Source organism: Thalassophryne amazonica, chromosome 17 (assembly GCF_902500255.1).
Source record: "Thalassophryne amazonica chromosome 17, fThaAma1.1, whole genome shotgun sequence".
NCBI lineage: Eukaryota > Metazoa > Chordata > Actinopteri > Batrachoidiformes > Batrachoididae > Thalassophryne > Thalassophryne amazonica.
Genome location: NC_047119.1, coordinates 62,741,767 through 62,764,512, shown reverse-complemented (window position 1 = coordinate 62,764,512; position 22,746 = coordinate 62,741,767). Strand labels below are relative to the sequence as shown.

Genomic DNA, 22,746 nt, shown 5'->3' with positions numbered 1-22,746 from the left:
TGAACCTGAAGCCATAGTGATCTAAATAAAATACCAAAACCAAAGGTGAACAAAACCCAAGACCTAATAAATAAGGAATAAAATAAAGACCTAACACCAAAGACTTAAATCAGGAACTAAATGCAAGAACTGAAAAGGGGAACAACAAGAAAATACATGCTAAGAAAAAACTTGAACAGAACTCACATGTGACAAAAGTAATAATAAACAGATAATTCAACATAAGACAAAGGAAACTGCTGGTAATCTCATCCACATAAATCCTTAGAAGATTGCCTTGCATCAGTGAGAACCTGGATGTCTAGCAACTTCCTACTTTTAAACTCTGATAAGACTGGAATGATGGATCTTGGGCCAGTGAGACATCGGCATCAATTTGACCAGCTAACGCTTAGCCTAGGCTCGTGTGTCATACATCACACTGACAAAGTGGGGAACCTTGGGGTAATTTTTGATCCTACGTTGTCCATTGACTTCCACATTAGAGATATTACAAGGACTGCTTTCTTCCACCTGCGAAATATAGCAAAGATTCATCCCATTCTGTCTGTGGCTGATGCTGAGACCCTGATTCATGCATTTGTTTCTTCTAGATTGGACTACTGCAATGTTCTATTTTATCGTTTACTGCAGTCCAGCATTAGGACTCTCCAATTGGTTCAAAATGCTGCTGCCAGACTTTTGACATGAAGCAGAAAGTTTGACCACATTACACCCATTTTGGCATCCCTTCACTGGCTTCCTGTTCCAGTGAGATCAGATTTTAAGGTTCTGCTACTAGTCTATAAAATTGTTCACGGACTGGCACCTGCCTACCTAGCTGACCTAATTAAACCTTACGTACCATCCCGGGCTCTGTGTTCTCAGGGTGCAGGACTACTTTGTGTCCCTACTGTGAATAAAAAGTCTGCGGGTCATAGAGCTTTCTCTTATCGTGCCCCTGTTCTGTGGAATGATCTCCCTGCATCAAAAAACAATCAAATTCTGTAGAGACTTTCAAGTCCAGACTTAAGACGCACTTATTTTCCCTTTCGTATGGCTATCATACTGGCATAGTATGTTACTATGCTATTCACTCTTAATTCATTTTATTAGGAAACGGAGCGTGCCACGGCCTCAACTTGATCTAAATTCTGGGTCTTTTACTGAAGCTTAGGGCTAGTGGCCGGTGATCACCTTGGTATTTCTTTTGTTTTTCTTGTTGTTTAATGCTGATATAGTACACTGTATTTGTTGTCTTTCTGATGCCTGATTCTGTTTTTTTTTTTTTTCCTCTCTCTCTGTTTGAGGTGTGGCTCCATCCAGAGATGGGTGTGGTGTCTGTTTCTGAATCCCCCCTGCCCTGTGCACGGCAACATTTCCTGTATATTTGTGAATTGTTTTGTAATTTGTGTCGGTAGCATGGCCCAAGCAGAGGGTCACCCCTTTGAGTCTGGTCTGGCATGGACTTCTCATCAAATGCATCTTCTTTTGTTGTGTTATGTTCTGTTTTGTAAAACTTTGCAAAACCTTGTAACTGTTAGAAAGGCCTAAGCAGTGGGTCACCCCTTTGAGTCTGGTCTGCTTGAGGTTTCTTCCTCAGAGGGAATTTTTCCGTACCACTGATACCTGTGTGCTTGCTCTGGGGGTTGGTAAGGTTAGACCTTACTTGTACGAAGCGCCTCGAGGCAGCTTTATTGTGATTTTGTGCTATGTAAATTAAATAAATTTAAATTAAATTGAAATTGAAAAGCAAACAGGAGATAAAACTAATGAAAATACAGTGGCAGGACTGAAACTAGACACATGACTAAAGTATGATGAACAGGAAATTACTGATGACCAAAAATAAAACTATTGACAAAAGTATTCCCAAAGAAAAGAGATCAACAGAAACAAACTATGATGAGAGTTAAACTAATGACTAAAATATCATGACCAGGTAAAAACAATAGGGGACAAAACATTACCGGGCCAGACTGGGGCCGAAACATGACACATTCAGTTTTTCAGGAATCCGGGAAGATGTTTTATTTGCAGCAAATATTTTCACTTCAAGCATATCAGCTGTGAAGTGCAATTATTTGCAGCAAATATTTGCACTTCAAGCACATCAGCTGTGCCTGCACAAAGTTATCAAACATAAAACCTTGATTTCAAAGTGAATTTTTGGTTAATGCATAGAAAAGAAGTGCCTTACACCAGTGCACCTTGCGCCAGTGATTTGTCTCATGTTTTTATTCCTCCATAATGCATAATGCAACATGAGTGGCTGCAAAAGGTTGAAGGACACTGACTGAACCATAACACCCTTCTGTGTTTGAGTCACTGTGAGCATTAGTGTAATGCAACCTTGAGACTAGAATGCTCTAATCAGGACCATCCAGATGTTTGCCATACAGTGCCCTTCAAAAGTATTGAAACACTTATTACACACATTTTAATTTGTTTATGGCATTTCAAATACAAAAAAATAAAATTATCTTCCTTAAATGCAAACTGAAAGCAAATCTGTACAACTTAATATAAATTAAATCAAAATATCAAAAGCTAAGTTGATGGGTTGCATAAGTAATGGAATGCTTTGGTATAATACCTGTAAATAATCGGTTTTATTGCCATTTTCTTAAGACAAATCAGGGGATGGATACATGAACATTTCCAAGTCACTGAATATGTCTTGAACTTTATTTACATCAACCATGAAGAAATACAAACAGTATGGTACTCTGTGGTAAATCTGTGTGGAGTAGACAGTTCTCAAAACCTGAGTGGCTGTGGAAGAAGAAGAAGAGTGAGGAAAGCCACCAAGACACCCAGACAATCCAGAAGAAGTTATAGGCTTCTGTGGTTGTGATTGGAGAAATTGCACATAGTGCATGTTTTGCATTTTGTATCCCCAGTTATACAGCTTCATGATGAAGTGGTACAGAGGAGGGTTTTCTTTCACCAAAACATCAGATCTAGGCTTATATCTCAGATGCACCTTCTGGCAAATTGTGGCTGAACTTTCAGGTTGTCTTTTTAAGGAAATCCTCTGACCTGTCATAGAAATCAATTCTATTTCAGGGTAAAATCAACTCTATCATGCTGTGAATGACTCTTATTGGAGTGGAAAAATATGATTTGACAAGACAGTAGAGCTGATTTCTATATATAATAGAGTGTATTTAATCCTATTTGGACTGGGACCAAAATTTATCCTGGCAGAGTATATTTTACTCTGCAAAATTTACTCTGCACCAACCGGTGGTGTTAATGATGGTTTACGATTCCCCCTGGATGGAACACCAGTTTCTTTCCCAGCCAAGGCCAATATAAATTTACAGCTGGGTGGACTGGGACAGCACAGAAGTGTCTTGTCTGAGGACACATGCAGGTAGCATGACTGGGAGTCTAACCCAAGCGGGCGTATTGGTAACCCAACTCTAATACCACTGATTTATCTGCTATCCTTTCCGATGACTTCATAATGTTCAAAATGCTTCTAAATATCCACCTTCTCTAAAGAAATGGTTGATGTCTTGATGTCCGTGTTTACAACTGTGCATTTACGAGGTCTGTTAGAAAAGTATCCGACCTTATTATTTTTTTCAAAAACTATATGGATTTGAATCACGTGTGATTACATCAGACATGCTTGAACCCTCGTGGGCATGCGAGAGTTTTTTCCGCCTGTCGGTTACGTCATTCGCCTGTGGGCAGTCTTTGAGTGAGGACTCGCCCACCCTCTCGTCGATTTTTTTTCATTGTTTAGGAATGGCTCAGAGACTGCTGCTTTGTTTGATCAAAATTTTTTCAAAACTGTAAGGCGCAACTGAGTGGACACCATTCGATAAATTCAGCTGGTTTTCGGTAAAAATTTTAACGGCTGATGAGAGATTTTGGTCTGGTAGAGTCGCCGTAAGGACGGCCCACGGTGCCTGACGGCGATCTGCGCTTCGAGGCGGCAGCGTCTCACCGTTTCAAGTTGAAAACTTCCACATTTCAGGCTCTGTTGACCCAGGAAGTCGTCAGAGAACAGAGAACTTTTAGAAGAAGTCGGCATGAGGAGTTTATTCGGACATTCCATTGTTAACGGACATTTTGTAATGAAAGAACATACGGGCAGAGTCGCATGTCGGGCCGGACCCGACCGCGGGGGGTCACGACAGGAAAAACACCTCCGTTGGAAACCTTAACGGGCAAGTTGGAACATGCCCAAGCTGTTAAACAATTTCTCAGTTACTCACTTGTTGAAAGCCATCAAAAGCCGCCTGAATTTTACAAATGGTTTTCAACACAGAGGTGTTTTTCCTGTCGCGGCGCACACAGATTCGTCGAGTCGTCACGGAAACGACTCGGCGAATTTGCGCACACGTCTTTCATTAAAAAATGTCCTTAAACAGTGGAATGTCCGCATAAAGTCCTCATGCCGGCCTCTTCTGAATCTTCTCTGTTCTCTCACGACGTCCTGGGTGAATTAAGCCTTAAATTAGGATGTTTTCAGGTCGAAACAGGCCGACAACGGCGCCTGGAAGCGCTGTGCGACATCCCGCTCTGTGGGAAGTCCTTACAGCGACAGAAACACCCCATAATCTCTCATCAGCCGTTAAACTTTTCACCGAAAACCAGCTTAATTTCTCGAATAGTGTCCACTCGGATATTCCTCACAGGTCCAGAAAAAATTTTGATAAAGCAACACGCGCAGTGTGTGAAACAAAGGAATTCAGCCGAGAGGGCTGGACCACATCTCACTCAAGGCCTGCCCACAGGGAAATGACGTCACCGACACGCATGAAAAAACTCACGCATGCGCACGAGGGTTCAAGCATGATTGGTGTAATTGCACGTCATTCAAATCCATATAGTTAAAAAAAAAATAAAAGTGTCGGTTTCTTATCTAATAGACCTCGTATGTTGTCCAGACAGACTTATCATAAAATGAGAAAACTTGAACTTTGAATTATGAAGTCTGTTGTGCTGTTTGTTCCATTTGCAGGTGCAACCGTCATCCTGAAAAAGAAGTTTTCAACCTCACAGTTCTGGAATGACTGTCGGAAATACAATGTGACCATTTTCCAATATATTGGTGAATTATGCAGATACCTCTGCAACCAGCCAAAGGTAATCTCACTTTTTTCCCCAAATATTTTATATATATATATATATATATATATATATATATATATATATATATATATATATATATATATATACAGTGTTGCCAAAGTAACTTTGAAAAGTTACTTCATTAGTTACTTTATATAGTTATTTCATTAGCAGCTGCGGTCAAATTGTCGGCAGCTGCAGAATTAATAAAGTAACTCATAATCTAACTTGGTTATTTTTAAGATTTAGTACTCAGAAGAGTAACTATTAGTTACTTTTAATTAAGCCTTTGTTGTCATTGTATACTGGACACAACAAAACTGCACAGCAAATGTTCAGGAACTGTTTCAAGTTTGGCGTAACGGATTTGTAGTATTTATCCCCAGCCACGCTTTCTATCTGTTCTTTGATTCCAGTTTTACTTTCAAATTGTGTTGTATTTCTTTTCTTTCACGTTCTGTTGTCCTCCTGTGGTTTCTTGCATAAGTTGTTAGCTGATGCTCACATGAAGGTAGGTGTTGGTGGGCAGAGTGCACCCACGACCACACAAAACACGCCCGATCTCGGCGAGTGACAGGCAAACCCCATGTGAGTTCAGCCACAGCTGAGAAATAGGTTTTGAGGGGGGTTTTTTTTGTTGTTGTTTTGTCAAGATATGGAAATTGTAGCGAGGATTTGCCACCTCAGTGTTTGTTTTGTTGTCTGGGTTGTTTTTTTGTTTTTTTTTGGGGGGGGGGGGGTAGAATTTTGAATATTTGTATTGTAGACACTGGGTGACCTGTATTAGCTTGTTGTAACATGGTTATATGACCGCTGTAAACCCCGTGTTATACAGTCGACAGACCGTCTTTATGGCAACTGGTCAGTTATGTTGTTCTCAGCTGTGGCGTGAAAACAAGCAGAGCTTTGTTTGACGTTGGCATCCTCCTGTACACATCCAAGTGCACGCACTCGCACATTCTGACGGCAGAGCTCATCTCTAATTGAGTCTGGACTCAAAGTCATCTTTGTCCACTCTCCCTCTGTTCAGTGTTGCCAGGTACAGCTGATGATTTCCAACCCAGTTGCTTAGACGAGTGAATCATAAAAAGTAATGCAGCTGAAGTGGACATGAAAAATTCTATCTCACCAAATGGGCAGAAGCACTCTACTCTACTCTACTCTTTAGAAAGTAGAAGCTTGGACAGAGATATGGATTGAATTCAGATGCTGCTGTATCTGCTGATATATACATAAACAATTGGCAATATTCCAAACATTTCATTATGAAACCCTTATGACAAAGAAATGCTGTTGAAGCTTGATGCTTTACAGTTTAAATGTGAACTTTATTATAAATCATTATAAATATAACCAACTGCCTTCAGGCGGATTGGCAGTCGCCATGTTGCATCACTCAACATTGACATAAAATAGACTCCTCGTCGTGCGTTACCTGTGCTGCTCCACAGCCTGTCCAGTGGATTTTGATTTTATTTTTTTGGGCGCTGTTGTCGTGCGTTACCTGTGCTGCTCCACAGCCTGTCCAGTGGATTTTTATTTTGTTTTAGCACTGTTGTCGTGCGTTACCTGTGCTGCTCCACAGCCTGTCCAGTGGATTTTTATTTTGTTTTAGCACTGTCGTGCGTTACCTGTGCTGCTCCACAGCCTGTCCAGTGGATTTTTATTTAGCGCTGTTGTCGTGCGTTACCTGTGCTGCTCCACAGCCTGTCTAGTGGATTTTTATTTTGTTTTAGCACTGTTGTCGTGCGTTACCTGTGCTGCTCCACAGCCTGTCCAGTGGATTTTTATTTTGTTTTAGCACTGTTGTTGTGCGTTACCTGTGCTGCTCCACAGCCTGTCCAGTGGATTTTTATTTTGTTTTAGCACTGTTGTTGTGCGTTACCTGTGCTGCTCCACAGCCTGTCCAGTGGATTTTTATTTTGTTTTAGCACTGTTGTCGTGCGTTACCTGTGCTGCTCCACAGCCTGTCCAGTGGATTTTTATTTTGTTTTAGCACTGTTGTCGTGCGTTACCTGTGCTGCTCCACAGCCTGTCCAGTGGATTTTTATTTTGTTTTAGCACTGTTGTTGTGCGTTACCTGTGCTGCTCCACAGCCTGTCCAGTGGATTTTTATTTTGTTTTAGCACTGTTGTCGTGCGTTACCTGTGCTGCTCCACAGCCTGTCCAGTGGATTTTTATTTTGTTTTAGCACTGTTGTCGTGCGTTACCTGTGCTGCTCCACAGCCTGTCCAGTGGATTTTTATTTAGCGCTGTTGTCGTGCGTTACCTGTGCTGCTCCACAGCCTGTCTAGTGGATTTTTATTTTGTTTTAGCACTGTTGTCGTGCGTTACCTGTGCTGCTCCACAGCCTGTCCAGTGGATTTTTATTTTGTTTTAGCACTGTTGTTGTGCGTTACCTGTGCTGCTCCACAGCCTGTCCAGTGGATTTTTATTTTGTTTTAGCACTGTTGTTGTGCGTTACCTGTGCTGCTCCACAGCCTGTCCAGTGGATTTTTATTTAGCGCTGTTGTCGTGCGTTACCTGTGCTGCTCCACAGCCTGTCTAGTGGATTTTTATTTTGTTTTAGCACTGTTGTCGTGCGTTACCTGTGCTGCTCCACAGCCTGTCTAGTGGATTTTTATTTTGTTTTAGCACTGTTGTTGTGCGTTACCTGTGCTGCTCCACAGCCTGTCTAGTGGATTTTTATTTTGTTTTAGCACTGTTGTCGTGCGTTACCTGTGCTGCTCCACAGCCTGTCTAGTGGATTTTTATTTTGTTTTAGCACTGTTGTCGTGCGTTACCTGTGCTGCTCCACAGCCTGTCTAGTGGATTTTTATTTTGTTTTAGCACTGTTGTTGTGCGTTACCTGTGCTGCTCCACAGCCTGTCTAGTGGATTTCTATTTTGTTTTAGCACTGTTGTCGTGCGTTACCTGTGCTGCTCCACAGCCTGTCTAGTGGATTTTTATTTTGTTTTAGCACTGTTGTCGTGCGTTACCTGTGCTGCTCCACAGCCTGTCTAGTGGATTTTTATTTTGTTTTAGCACTGTTGTCGTGCGTTACCTGTGCTGCTCCACAGCCTGTCTAGTGGATTTTTATTTTGTTTTAGCACTGTTGTTGTGCGTTACCTGTGCTGCTCCACAGCCTGTCTAGTGGATTTCTATTTTGTTTTAGCACTGTTGTCGTGCGTTACCTGTGCTGCTCCACAGCCTGTCTAGTGGATTTTTATTTTGTTTTAGCACTGTTGTCGTGCGTTGCCTGTGCTGCTCCACAGCCTGTCCAGTGGATTTTTATTTTTATTTTATTTTATTTTTTAGCACTGTTGTTGTGCGTTACCTGTGCTGCTCCACAGCCTGTCCAGTGGATTTTTATTTTTATTTTATTTTATTTTTTAGCACTGTTGTTGTGCGTTACCTGTGCTGCTCCACAGCCTGTCTAGTGGATTTTTATTTTATTTTAGCACTGTTGTCGTGCGTTACCTGTGCTGCTCCACAGCCTGTCTAGTGTCGGATTCCCTGTTTGGGAATCCGCTAGCTTAGCGTAGCTACTAGCTCTTAGCCGTTTTAGCATGGCGGCTTCTCCTGTCTCTCCCGTACTTTTCTGCTCTGGGTGTGAAATGTTTAGTTATTCCTCGGCCTCTTTTAGCAGTAACGGTACATGTAATAAGTGCAGCTTATTCGTAGCTTTGGAGGCCAGGCTGGGCGAATTGGAGGCTCGGCTCCGCACCGTGGAAAATTCTACAGCTAGCCAGGCCCCTGTAGTCGGTGCGGACCAAGGTAGCTTAGCCGCCGTTAGTTCCCCCCTGGCAGACCCCGTGCAGTCGGGAAGGCAGGCTGACTGGGTGACTGTGAGGAGGAAGCGTAGCCCTAAACAGAAGCCCCGTGTACACCGTCAACCCGTTCACATCTCTAACCGTTTTTCCCCACTCGACGATACACTCGCCGAGGATCAAACTCTGGTTATTGGCGACTCTGTTTTGAGAAATGTGAAGTTAGCGACACCAGCAACCATTGTCAATTGTCTTCCGGGGGCCAGAGCAGGCGACATCGAAGGACATTTGAAATTGCTGGCTAAGGCTAAGCGTAAATTTGGTAAGATTGTAATTCACGTCGGCAGTAATGACACTCGGTTACGCCAATCGGAGGTCACTAAAATTAACATTGAATCGGTGTGTAACTTTGCAAAAACAATGTCGGACTCTGTTGTTTTCTCTGGGCCCCTCCCCAATCAGACCGGGAGTGACATGTTTAGCCGCATGTTCTCCTTGAATTGCTGGCTGTCTGAGTGGTGTCCAAAAAATGAGGTGGGCTTCATTGATAATTGGCAAAGCTTCTGGGGAAAACCTGGTCTTGTTAGGAGAGACGGCATCCATCCCACTTTAGAGGGAGCAGCTCTCATTTCTAGAAATCTGGCCAATTTTTTGGGATCCTCCAAACTGTGACTGTCTAGCGTTGGGACCAGGAGGCAGAGCTGTGGTCTTATACACCTCTCTGCAGCTTCTCTCCCCCTGCCATCCCCTCATTACCCCATCCCCGTAGAGACGGTGCCTGCTCCCAGACCACCAATAACCAGCAAAAATCTATTTAAGCATAAAAATTCAAAAAGAAAAAATAATATAGCACCTTCAATTGCACCACAGACTAAAACAGTTAAATGTGGTCTATTAAACATTAGGTCTCTTTCTTCTAAGTCCCTGTTGGTAAATGATATAATAATTGATCAACGTATTGATTTATTCTGCCTAACAGAAACTTGGTTACAGCAGGATGAATATGTTAGTTTAAATGAGTCAACACCCCCGAGTCACACTAACTGTCAGAATGCTCGTAGCACGGGCCGGGGCGGAGGATTAGCAGCAATCTTCCATTCCAGCTTATTAATTAATCAAAAACCTAGACAGAGCTTTAATTCATTTGAAAGCTTGTATCTTAGTCTTGTCCATCCAAATTGGAAGTCCCAAAAACCAGTTTTATTTGTTATTATCTATCGTCCACCTGGTCGTTACTGTGAGTTTCTCTGTGAATTTTCAGACCTTTTGTCTGACTTAGTGCTTAGCTCAGATAAGATAATTATAGTGGGCGATTTTAACATCCACACAGATGCTGAGAATGACAGCCTCAACACTTCATTTAATCTATTATTAGACTCTATCGGCTTTGCTCAAAAAGTAAATGAGTCCACCCACCACTTTAATCATATTTTAGATCTTGTTCTGACTTATGGTATGGAAATAGAAGACTTAACAGTATTCCCTGAAAACTCCCTTTTGTCTGATCATTTTTTAATAACATTTACATTTACCCTGATGGACTACCCTGCAGTGGGGAATAAGTTTCATTACACTAGAAGTCTTTCAGAAAGCGCTGTAACTAGGTTTAAGGATATGATTCCTTCTTTATGTTCTCTAATGTCATATACCAACACAGAGCAGAGTAGCTACCTAAACTCTGTAAGGGAGTTAGAGTATCTTGTCAATAGTTTTACATCCTCATTGAAGACAACTTTGGATGCTGTAGCTCCTCTGAAAAAGAGAGCTTTAAATCAGAAGTGTCTGACTCTGTGGTATAACTCACAAACTCGTAGCTTAAAGCAGATAACCCGTAAGTTGGAGAGGAAATGGCGTCTCACTAATTTAGAAGATCTTCACTTAGCCTGGAAAAAGAGTTTGTTGCTCTATAAGAAAGCCCTTCGTGAAGCTAGGACATCTTTCTACTCATCACTAATTGAAGAAAATAAGAACAACCCCAGGTTTCTTTTCAGCACTGTAGCCAGGCTGACAAAGAGTCAGAGCTCTATTGAGCTGAGTATTCCATTAACTTTAACTAGTAATGACTTCATGACTTTCTTTGCTAACAAAATTTTGACTATTAGAGAAAAAATTACTCATAACCATCCCAAAGATGTATCGTTATCTTTGGCTGCTTTCAGTGATGCCGGTATTTGGTTAGACTCTTTCTCTCCGATTGTTCTGTCTGAGTTATTTTCATTAGTTACTTCATCCAAACCATCAACATGCTTATTAGACCCCATTCCTGCCAGGCTGCTCAAGGAAGTCCTACCATTATTTAATGCTTCAATCTTAAATATGATCAATCTATCTTTGTTAGTTGGTTATGTACCACAGGCCTTTAAGGTGGCAGTAATTAAACCATTACTTAAAAAGCCATCACTTGACCCAGCTATCTTAGCTAATTATAGGCCAATCTCCAACCTTCCTTTTCTCTCAAAGATTCTTGAGAGGGTAGTTGTAAAACAGCTAACTGATCACCTGCAGAGGAATGGTCTATTTGAAGAGTTTCAGTCAGGTTTTAGAATTCATCATAGTACAGAAACAGCATTAGTGAAGGTTACAAATGATCTTCTTATGGCTTCGGACAGTGGACTTATCTCTCTGCTTGTTCTGTTGGACCTCAGTGCTGCTTTTGATACTGTTGACCATAAAATTTTATTACAGAGATTAGAGCATGTCATAGGTATTAAAGGCATTGCGCTGCGGTGGTTTGAATCATATTTGTCTAATAGATTACAGTTTGTTCATGTAAATGGGGAATCTTCTTCACAGACTAAAGTTAATTATGGAGTTCCACAAGGTTCTGTGCTAGGACCAATTTTATTCACTTTATACATGCTTCCCTTGGGCAGTATTATTAGACGGTATTGCTTAAATTTTCATTGTTACGCAGATGATACCCAGCTTTATCTATCCATGAAGCCAGAGGATACGCACCAATTAGCTAAACTGCAGGATTGTCTTACAGACATAAAGACATGGATGACCTCTAATTTCCTGCTTTTAAACTCAGATAAAACTGAAGTTATTGTACTTGGCCCCACAAATCTTAGAAGCATGGTGTCTAACCAGATCGTTACTCTGGATGGCATTTCCCTGATCTCTAGTAATACTGTGAGAAATCTTGGAGTTATTTTGATCAGGATATGTCATTCAAAGCGCATATTAAACAAATATGTAGGACTGCCTTTTTGCATTTACGCAATATCTCTAAAATCAGAAAGGTCTTGTCTCAGAGTGATGCTGAAAAACTAATTCATGCATTTGTTTCCTCTAGGCTGGACTATTGTAATTCATTATTATCAGGTTGTCCTAAAAGTTCCCTAAAAAGCCTTCAGTTGGTTCAGAATGCTGCAGCTAGAGTACTGACGGGGACTAGCAGGAGAGAGCATATCTCACCCGTGTTGGCCTCCCTTCATTGGCTTCCTGTTAATGCTAGAATAGAATTTAAAATTCTTCTTCTTACTTATAAGGTTTTGAATAATCAGGTCCCATCTTATCTTAGGGACCTCATAGTACCATATTACCCCATTAGAGCGCTTCGCTCTCAGACTGCGGGCTCACTTGTAGTTCCTAGGGTTTGTAAGAGTAGAATGGGAGGCAGAGCCTTCAGCTTTCAGGCTCCTCTCCTGTGGAACCAGCTCCCAATTCAGATCAGGGAGACAGATACCCTCTCTACTTTTAAGATTAGGCTTAAAACTTTCCTTTTCGCTAAGGCTTATAGTTAGGGCTGGATCGGGTGACCCTGGACCATCCCTTGGTTATGTTGCTTTAGACGTAGACTGTGTTTCATAATTATTGTATGGCCTTGCCTTGCAATGTGGAGCGCCTTGGGGCAACTGTTTGTTGTGATTTGGCGCTATACAAGAAAAAAGTTGATTGATTGATTGATCTATTTTGGCCCCATTTAGCTGGCCGCATAGCAACCGCTTGTCTCTTGTCACTGTCAAACGCTCACTCTGACTGAAAAGTGATTGGCAGCTGGTCTCTTTGCCTCTGTCTCTTGTAGCTAATGTGACCAAGAGTTGATGGGGGTCCCAGCCATGCTTCATAGCATTGCAAGCCATGCAGTCGGACCACCACCTGCTGGACATACTACATAATGACACCATTTCCAACAGCCAGAGTGTTGTTCTGCATTGTTTGTTCAATAAAATAAAAGTTTTCATATCTGCAGAAATAATGCTGATACTGATAAGTGTGTGAAAGGCTCATATCAGCTGATATATTGATCAGATTCCAGCAAACATGGTCTAGTGATTAAGTGTTGGGCTTGAGACCACAGGCTCTTCTGTTCAAATCCCAGCCTGACCGGAAAATCACTAAGGGTCCTCGAGCAAGGTCCTTAATCCACTAGTTGCTCCCAGTGTATAGTGAGTATCTTTTATGTAACCAACTGCCTTCAGTCGGATTGGCAGTCGCCATGTTGCATAACTCAACGTTGACATAAAATAGACTCCTCATCTATTTTGGCCCCATTTAGCTGGCCGCATAGCAATGACTTGTCTCTTGTCACTGTCAAACGCTCACTCTGATTGAAAAATGATTGGCAGCTGCTCTCTTTGCCTCTGTCTCTTGTAGCTAATGTGACCAAGAGTTGATGGGGGTCCCATCCATACTTCATAGCATTGCAAGCCATGCAGTCGGACCACCACCTGCTGGACATACTACATAATGACACCATTTCCAACAGCTAGAGTGTTGTTCTGCATTGTTTGTTCAATAAAATAAAAGTTTTCATATCTGCAGAAATAATGCTGATACTGATAAGTGTGTGAAAGGCTCATGTCAGCTGATATATCAGTCGCCCACATTTTTTTCACCCTACCAATTTTATTACTTTCTGACAAAATAAAATTCAAAACTGCCCAGTTAGGCTGGAAACCACCCAATCTGGCAACACTGCCTTTGTCATGCCGTCATGATCATAGACTGTATATGGCTGTGATGTGCGTGGGTGGAAGGGTCGCCATGGCACCGTCATCACAGATGTCTGCGTGTACTTACTGCATGTACGTGCAGCAGGAGCTCAGTGTGTGATCACGAGTGCGGGAACTAATCACTGTCTGCGTGCCAGCAAAGGGCATGAACTGTAAATAACTTTCTTCTCATCTCTTTGAACACAACATGCAACATCCAGACACGTACACATCTACTTATCTTATTTCAACAGACGCAGATTCACCGATGTATGTAAAATTCATTTTTTACATGACATCCTTCCATGACATCTTGTTTGTAGGATGGATGGATGGATAGAAGGGAACTTGAACAAACTTTGCTGGTTCATATACCAAAAGAATGCATTGTATGCAGTTGCAGTATATATGTACATATTGAACAAATACAACACAGATGTTTGCTGTTTTTTGTTCTATCTTTCTTATCTGTTCATGTACACAACTGTTTTATGGGAGATTTACTGCTCAGTGAGTAACAAAGATAATCTCTGACCGGCTGGTTTGGGTTGCATGTTGTACCAAATCATCAAAGAATTGCTTCAGTATGGAGGACAATCCCCTGAATTGAAAGACAGAGAGTAAAACATTGTTAAACTTGTGATTGAGAGAGTCAAGGGCATCCAGAAAGTATTCACAGCGATTCACTTTTTCCACACTTTGTTACAGCCAAAATGGAGTTGATTCATTTTCCCCTCAAAATTCTACTCACAACACCCCATAATGACAACATGAAAAACGTTTTTTGTAATTTTCGCAAATTTATTAAAAATATAAAACTAACAAATCACGTGTACATAAGTATTCATACCCTTTGCTCAAAAATTTGTTGATGTACCTTTGGCAACAATTGCAGCCTCAAGTCTTCTTGAATATGATGCCAAAAACTTGGTGCATTTTTCTTTGGCAGTTTTGCCCATTTCTCTTTGCAGCACCTCGCAAGCTCCATCAGGTTGGATGAGGAGCATCAGTGCACAGCCATTTTCAGATCTCTCCAGAGATGTTCAGTCGGATTCAGGTCTGGGCTCTGGCTGGGCCACTCAAGGACATACACAGAGTTGTCCTGAAGCCACTCCTTTGATATCTTGGCTGTGTGCTTAGGATCATTATCCTGCTGAAAGATGAACAGTCACTCCAGTCTGAGGTCAGGAGCGCTCTGGAGCAGGTTTTCATCCAGGATGTCTCTGTACATTGCCACACTGATCTTTACCTCAATCTTGACTAGTCTCCCGGTTCCTGCCGCTGAAAAACATCCCCACAGCATGATGCTGCCACCACCAGGCTTCACCGTGTTTGTAAGGATGGTGCCTGTTTTCCTCCAAACATTCACATCCAAGATTTCAGTCTTTGTCTCATCAGACCAGAGAATTTTGTTTTTCATGGTCTGAGAGTTCTTCAGGTGCCTTTTGGCAAACTCCATGCGGGCTGCCATGTACCTTTTACTGCTTCCATCTGTGGCTTCCGTCTGACTGCTCTACCATACAGAGGAATGCTGGAGCTGTGACAGAGTGACATTTGGGTTCTTGGTCACCTCCCTGACTAAGGCCCTTCTCCCCCGATCACTCAGGTTAGATGGGTGGCCAGCTCTAGGAAGAGTCTGGTGGATCCAACGTCTTCCATTTATGGATGATGTAAGCCACTGTGCTCATTGGGACCTTCAAAGCAGCAGAAATGTTTCTGTACTCTTCCCCAGATTTCTGCCTCGGAGGTCAGACAATTCCACTGACTTCATGCTTGGTTTGTGCTCTGACATGCACTGTCAACTGTGGGACCTTATATGTGGACAGGTCTGTGCCTTTCCAAATCATGTCAATTCATCAGAATTTCTCCCAGGTGGACTCCAATTAAGCTGTAGAAACATCTCAAGGATGATCAGTTGAAACAGGATGCATCTATCTCAATTTTGAGCTTCATGGCAAAGACTGTGAATACTTATGTACATGTGATTTCTTAGATTTTTTTATTTGTAATAAATTTGCAAAAATGTCAAACTTTTTTCACTTTGTCATTATGGGGTATTGTGTTTAGAATTTTGAGAGGAAAAAACAACTTCATTTTGGAAAAAAGCTGTAACATAACAAAATGTGGAAACCGTCTATATGCACTGTCCAATGTGTTGTCAAAGACTGGTTTTGAAGGTCACTACATTTGTGACATTTGTCATGTATTCCACCGGATCATCTGTGTATTCACACACATTTCATGCAGGTCCTTTGCGATAATCATTCATGTCTTTGAGGAATGATCAGCTCTCTTTTTCCTCAGGCAGAGAACGATAAGGTGCACAAAGTGAGGATGGGTGTTGGGAACGGGCTGCGACCAGATGTCTGGCGGGAGTTTCACAGTCGCTTTGGCAGCATTCGTATGGTTGAAATCTACGGCTCCACTGAGGGAAACCTGTGTTTCCTTAACCACATCGGGGTGATTGGCGCCGTAGGCCGCTCAAACTTCTTCTACAAGGTGAGCGTCTGCTGTCCTGAAACTGAAGCACATTTGAAGATGCTGAAAATGCACCGTTAATTACGCAGTGTTAAATAAACACTGCAGCGACTACAAATGAACCCATTTAAAATAGTGGGTAATAAATTCGATATGGTAATATGAAATCAACTCTATTAGAGTGTCGGTGTTGATCAATTAAGTCAGTCGACACTCAGTAGAGTTAATTTCCAGTGATTGCACTGGACTTGAGGGTACCATTGTAACAGAGATAATGAAATGTGAAACAGATAACGGAGGAGAGATGCAGACATGACATTCTTGTTCAACTTCTCTGGTGGTATAAAAACCAACAAAGAAGCCACAAACCCAGGAGCCAGCCTGGGAGAAGTCAGTCTCACTCACCCCCAACTGGCTGGGAGTAAGTACTGCAGTCAGCAGTACTCATAATAGGTTTTCAGGATTACATTATAAATGTCGACAGTTATTCTGCTGTAAATAAAACAAAACTGAAGTAGTCTTCAATGCACATTTAGGGAAACAAAAACAGAAACTCATACAAACTCATATGTCCACACAATTGACACAAATGTGACCACTCTGGCATGCTGTGGGTGTGGGTGTGGTAGTGTGGGCGTCACACATGCATAAGCATCATGCGAACAGACAGTGATTCTGGATGTGGGTCTGAAAAATTTTGGTCAGGAACTTCATAAAAACGACTGCATTTTCAGCTTTCAAATTATGCATCCTGGTAGTAGTTTAAATAGTAATGTTAGCAAAGTGGGGTATGTCCGTGCTCCCTCATGTCAAGTAGGAATTTTGATTGAACATTCGATCTATGAAGCCTTGCTGTAAATGGACCACAAAGGCCACCATAGCTTGTTTACACTATGATGCTTTATTTAACACTATTTTGAATGGAACCATATGCATTTTCTGCCATGTTAATTTGGTCCTGCAAAAATTACAGAGTGCCTGCTGCAAGAATTTAAATATGTTCATGAACTTATTTTGTAATATATATTACTTGCCAATTACCCACCCCGGGGTGGGTTTGAATCAGAGACTGAAATGAAAACTTCATCATTACCAACAAAGCTATCACCTCCCACCTATCCTGGATTCCAGAGAACTGTTAGGGCACAACTGGAGCTGCCCCAAGAAGAGTCATTTACAGCACCTTGTGGTACGCCACATTTCTTGTCTGTGCATTTGTTGTGGACTCGGAGGAAGATTTTCTCAGGGGTTCCATTTCGTGAGGCTGCCACGTAGAACATGCCATGTGAAGAAGGCAGCTCAGAGAGATCCACGCCAATGGCTTTGAGAGTCTGTCTCTGAGCCTTGTTGATGGTCATGGCAAAGCGCGGCTTGACAGGACACTACGCTACTGCTACTGTTATTTGCACAAATGAAGAGGTAAAACATTCAAAGGAAAAAGAAGAGCATAGAAAAGTATGACACCAACCTTTTAGCGTACTTGCCGATGATGATGCAGCACAAAAGTGTCTCTCCCCTTATGCCAGTATGACTCCCCCCACCCCCACCCCATGGCAATATGCACAGAAGTGCTCAGTAGCCTATGTCACTCCCCATATGTCATAGTATATGTGTGCCAAGTTTGGCTCAATTTCGATGTGCCGTTTGGACAGGAGAGGGACACACACACACACACACACACACACACACACACAGTTTCTCTTAGTATATATATATATACACTAACAGTGTATCCAGTTGTCAACGCCCCGGTGTGGTGGTATACACCAAACTCCAACCTCCCCTGTCAAAAATGAAGCTTACTTGGAAATGGAAAAATTTGCAGTTCTTTGATTGGCTGCTTGAGGCTGACCCCCAAAAATGACACATTGCCATAGAAGCCCATGTTAAAATGTCCAAAAAGAGAAATTAACATTTGTACAGCCTAGTGCAAAAAACAGTTTTGGTCTGTATAGTGAGTTTCCTTCTCTTTGACAACTGTACAGGGGGTGAATTTTATAACTATTTAGTTTAAGGCATTTTTAGCCATAAGGTTATGCATAATTAGGGGTGTGATTGCTTTGAATGCTTCAGTCTGTCTGTCCTTTCCTAGTATTTTATTGGAAATATCTGGAATAATTTGGCTGGTTGTGTGTTTAACTGCCTGAACGGATAATCTAAGAAGTCTGTGCTCCAGTATTTCAGTCAAGTGAAATTCTTGTATTACTTAATTTGGTATGTTAGCAGCTTTAACACTTTTAACAGCTATCCGTAGTTTGATGACATTAGGTCCACGAAATCATTGAGTCCTGACGAAATAATTTGGTTAGAATTTTTAACACCCACACACAAGTTATCACAGCTATCAGCGCTCACTGTTGTGATATTTTCTGTCTCTTAACTCCTGAAGCTGATCTTCAAGTATGATCTGGTTAAGTATGACCTGGTGAATGATGAACCAGTGAAAGATCAGTATGGGTTCTGCCAGCGAGTGGAAAAGGGTAAGATCAGAACTCTCAAACCTAAGAATGACAACGGTGAACTTTCTGTTTTAACGTGGTCAGTTTTGTGGAAGAGTGTTCAGAGTTCTATACGTATCTGCTTTCAGGTGAGACGGGGCTTTTGCTCGCGAAAATCAACATCACCTGTCCGTTCTTCGGCTATGCAGGAAGCAAACAGTTGACTGAGAAGAAGTTAATGAAAAACGTGTTCGTGAAAGGTGACTCGTACTTCAACACGGGCGACCTCATGGCTGAAACGCACGAAGGCTTCATCTGTTTCAGGGACAGAGTGGGAGACACCTTCAGGTACAGCTGTCAAACTACTTTGTGACATCATCTCAGAACCACAGACACTTAGAATTCAACCGTATCAAAGAAAAGGAGCCATTTCTTGATTCTTGTCATCTCAGTTAAAAAAAAACTCTGAAAGCAAGACAGTTATAGTCTGAAAATGCTGTTCCAACGTTAAATACACTCAGTATTGCCACAGTTACTTTGAAAAAGTAATCCAATTACTGACTACTCCTTGAAAAAAATAACTTACCGTATTTTCCGGACTATAAGTCGCACTTTTTTACATGTTTTGGCCGGGGGTGCGACCTATACTCCGGTGCGACTTATAAATGAAAAATATACCGGTAGGATCTCAATTAATTTACTGTAACAAAACAATTTTACGTGACAGAGTCGATCTATGTTTTAAAATGGCCACCGGAAAAGGAAATGCAATGCATCATGGGCACTGTAGTATGACGGCCATCCTATAGTTCACGCTGGTCGCGATAACCAATCAGAGAACAGAACTTTGGATGCGTATTCCTCACCTCACCCACAGCGTGTGAAGCTGACGAACACGGTGCTTGCTGTTATTCCGGCATGGCGAACAGAACAGCTTCAACCCTTGGATATCAATGTGAGCAGAGTGTTTAAGTTGACGCTGAGAGCTGCGTGGGAGCATTGGGTGAGCGACGGCGGAGGATTAGCATGTGCACTTGGAAGGAGCTGGCGTTGATGATTGTGAAAAGCGTTTGAAGCAGACGAACATGGTGTTTATTCCGGGACGGCTAACAAGACAGCTTCAACCCTTGGATATCAGTGTGAGCAGAGTTGACGCTGAGAGCTGCATGGGAGCACTGAGCGACGACGGAGGATTAGCGTCTGCACTTGGAAGGAGCTGGATCGACACCGCTGGGTGGTGAGCTGCGCAGGTAGGCGCTGCATGGTTCGGCTCGCAATGTGGTCCGCAAAATACAAACATATCCGTAGGTAAAATGCAGCTCACGAGAGGGCACTCGAGGCTTGTGTGACTGTTCCTGCGACTTCTGACTACCATAGAAAAATAAAAATTTTAACGTTACTGATAACATAACAAGACAACGGAGAAGGCCCGAAAAAATGCCACCAAAAAGAAAATCATACTCTGCAGATTACAAGTTGCGACTGGTGAAATATGCATCCGAAAACGGTAGCCGTCACAATATTATCATCTGAACTTTTCATGTTAACATACCTGTATGTCCATGGGACTTATAGTCCAGTGGACCTTATTTATGGTTTATTTTTCTTTATAATGGATAAAGTGGCTGGTGCGACTTATACTCCGGTGCGACTTATTTATGGTTTGTTTTTCTTTATAATGGATAAAGTGGCTGGTGCAACTTATACTCCGGTGCGACTTATAGTCCGGAAAATACGGTAGTTACTTTACTGATTACTCAATTTTAAAAGAAACTAAGTTAGATTACTAGTTATTTTATTGGTTACTTTCAGCAGTTGCCCGCCCCCCACCACCTCAACATGAAAATGATAACCCGTTTTGCCAATACTCACTTTACTGGAAGTGAATTTTTAACAGTAACGTAAACAATGTATGTCCTGACATTTTAAGTTGAACTTAAATACTCTTTCCTGAAAAAAAAAAAAGTTTTTGTAAAACATGAAATAAAGTCAGTCTTTCTTGACTTCACTGAACATAAATACTTGTTTTATAAAGAACAAAATAAAGACATCTTTCTTAACTTCATATTTAACTGGTGACAGTACTGTAATGGTAAAACTTACAATTTATAATCTACATTGTTTTCCAATATTTTTCTAACATTTTAGTTATTGAAATGATTATTATTATTATTATTATTATTATTATTATTATTATCATCACAAGTATTATGAAAAAATATCTTCAAAAGTGGACCTTTAATCTAGGGGTGTTGTGGGCGGCCACCCCCCCCCACACCCCCTTTCCGATAGTCGGCCGCCATCTGAACACGTCCGGGATCATCCGCAGAGGCACGCATGTCCGCAGCCAGGATGTTTGAGCAGCTCAAAAATCCTGCCGCGGATGAGATCCGCATCAGGGCCCTGTCCCACTGCCGTTTGGGAGGATTCGCACATGAAATGAGGAGACAAAAGCTGAGCGTCCGCAACAAAGGTGGGCGGAAATGACATATGTCCCGGGGTCGATCAGTGAATACATGAGGAGGAAAAGCAGATATAACAGGGAACAGAAGCGAAGGCGACCGCAGAGGCGCCCCCATGAGGGGCACAGGACGTGATGCACTCCCATTCACTCTCAGCTCCCGGTCCCGTTCACACGCGCGCATGTAAGCAATAATAATAAAAAAAAAGAACCTCAGCTGCCCTCTGTGGTACTGCTCCTTGCTCTTCCCCCCAAAACTCTGTCATAATTGTGTTTATAAACCAGTCACCATTTGTTTTATTATACATCTGTGTAGTTAATTAATAAAATATTCTCCACAGACGAACTCGCTCGCACGCATGTAGAAAAAAACCTCCTCTCCCCCTTCTGTGGTGCTGCTGCTCACTCCAAAAACTCTCTCACAATTGTGAAATAAAGGATAAAAGAGACATACGTCTGCATGCGCGACATACCATTTGCGACCGTGACGTGGCCGTGCTGGGCACGCGTCATATCTGTTTTGTACGCTGTTCCGGTCCGCCGCCAAGCTGCGCCGACCCTGTCGGTTGCGTATATCAGCGGATGACAGGAGATATGCGGCGTGTTGGTTGTGTATGTCCTGCGTATGTCTTCAGGCACTGATGCGGATCTCATCCGCAGCAGGATTTTTGAGCAGCTCAAAAATCCTGCTGCGGACATGCGTGCCTCTGCGGATGATCCCGGACGTGTTCAGATGGTGGCCAACTCATACCGGACTGTTACACGGTTATCGCGGTTGTTTGGCGGATGTGGGCCACTTTTGTGCGCATTCCATCCATAAATCCTCCTAAACGCCAGTGGGACAGGGCCCACGCCAGTGGGACAGGGCCCTATGTCTCTTTTGTCCTTTATTTCACAATTATGAGAGAGTTTTTGGAGTGAGCGGCAGCACCACAGCAGGGGGAGAGGAGTTTTTTTTTTTACATGCACGCGAGAGCGAGTTCGTCTGAGGAGAATATTTTAGTAATTAACTACACAGATGTATAACAACACAAATGGTGACTGGTTTATAAACACAATTATGACAGAGTTTTGGGGGGAAGAGCGAGGAGCAGTACCACAGCAGGCAGCAGAGTTTCATTTTTTATTATTATTATTGCTTACAATCGCGCGCGTGAATAGGACTCGGGAGCCGAGAGTGAACGGGAGTGCATTGCGGCCGCTGTGCCCCTCATGTGGGTGCCTCCTTGGTCGCCTTTGCTTCTGTTCCCTGTTATATCTGCTTTTCTTCCTCATGTAGTCGCTGACCCACCCCGGGACATCTGTCATTTCCGCCCACCTTTGTTGCGGACGCTCAGCTCTCCTCATTTCATGCGCGAATTCTCCTACACAGCAGTGGGACAGGGCCCTAACGTGTATTTATGCAGAAAGTACGACCAGACTGACAGGTAACAAAGTTTGATCGGCATTGTGTACGTCATGTCGTCCTCAGAAAGAGACTTTAGGCACATTTTGGTGGAAAAAGAGTGTTAGTATTTGTTGTTAACGCATTGTGAGTCTTCAGCTGTTTTTAGCGAGGACACTCACAGAGCAGCTCAGAGTTTTAAAGAAGAAAAGCATACAAATGCCTT

At 42.3% G+C, this 22,746-nt stretch overlaps 1 protein-coding gene across 1 annotated transcript in view; it reads left to right on the top strand.

Moving 5' to 3' along the window:
• Window positions 1-22,746, top strand: part of slc27a6 (solute carrier family 27 member 6) — a 95,876-nt gene that overhangs the window by 29,895 nt on the left and 43,235 nt on the right. Inside the window, exons 4-7 of the mRNA XM_034192666.1 lie at window positions 4,961-5,085; window positions 16,064-16,258; window positions 18,627-18,717; window positions 18,825-19,023. Of these exons, the coding sequence (XP_034048557.1) occupies window positions 4,961-5,085; window positions 16,064-16,258; window positions 18,627-18,717; window positions 18,825-19,023 (610 nt within the window). The remainder of the gene's footprint in view (window positions 1-4,960; window positions 5,086-16,063; window positions 16,259-18,626; window positions 18,718-18,824; window positions 19,024-22,746) is intronic.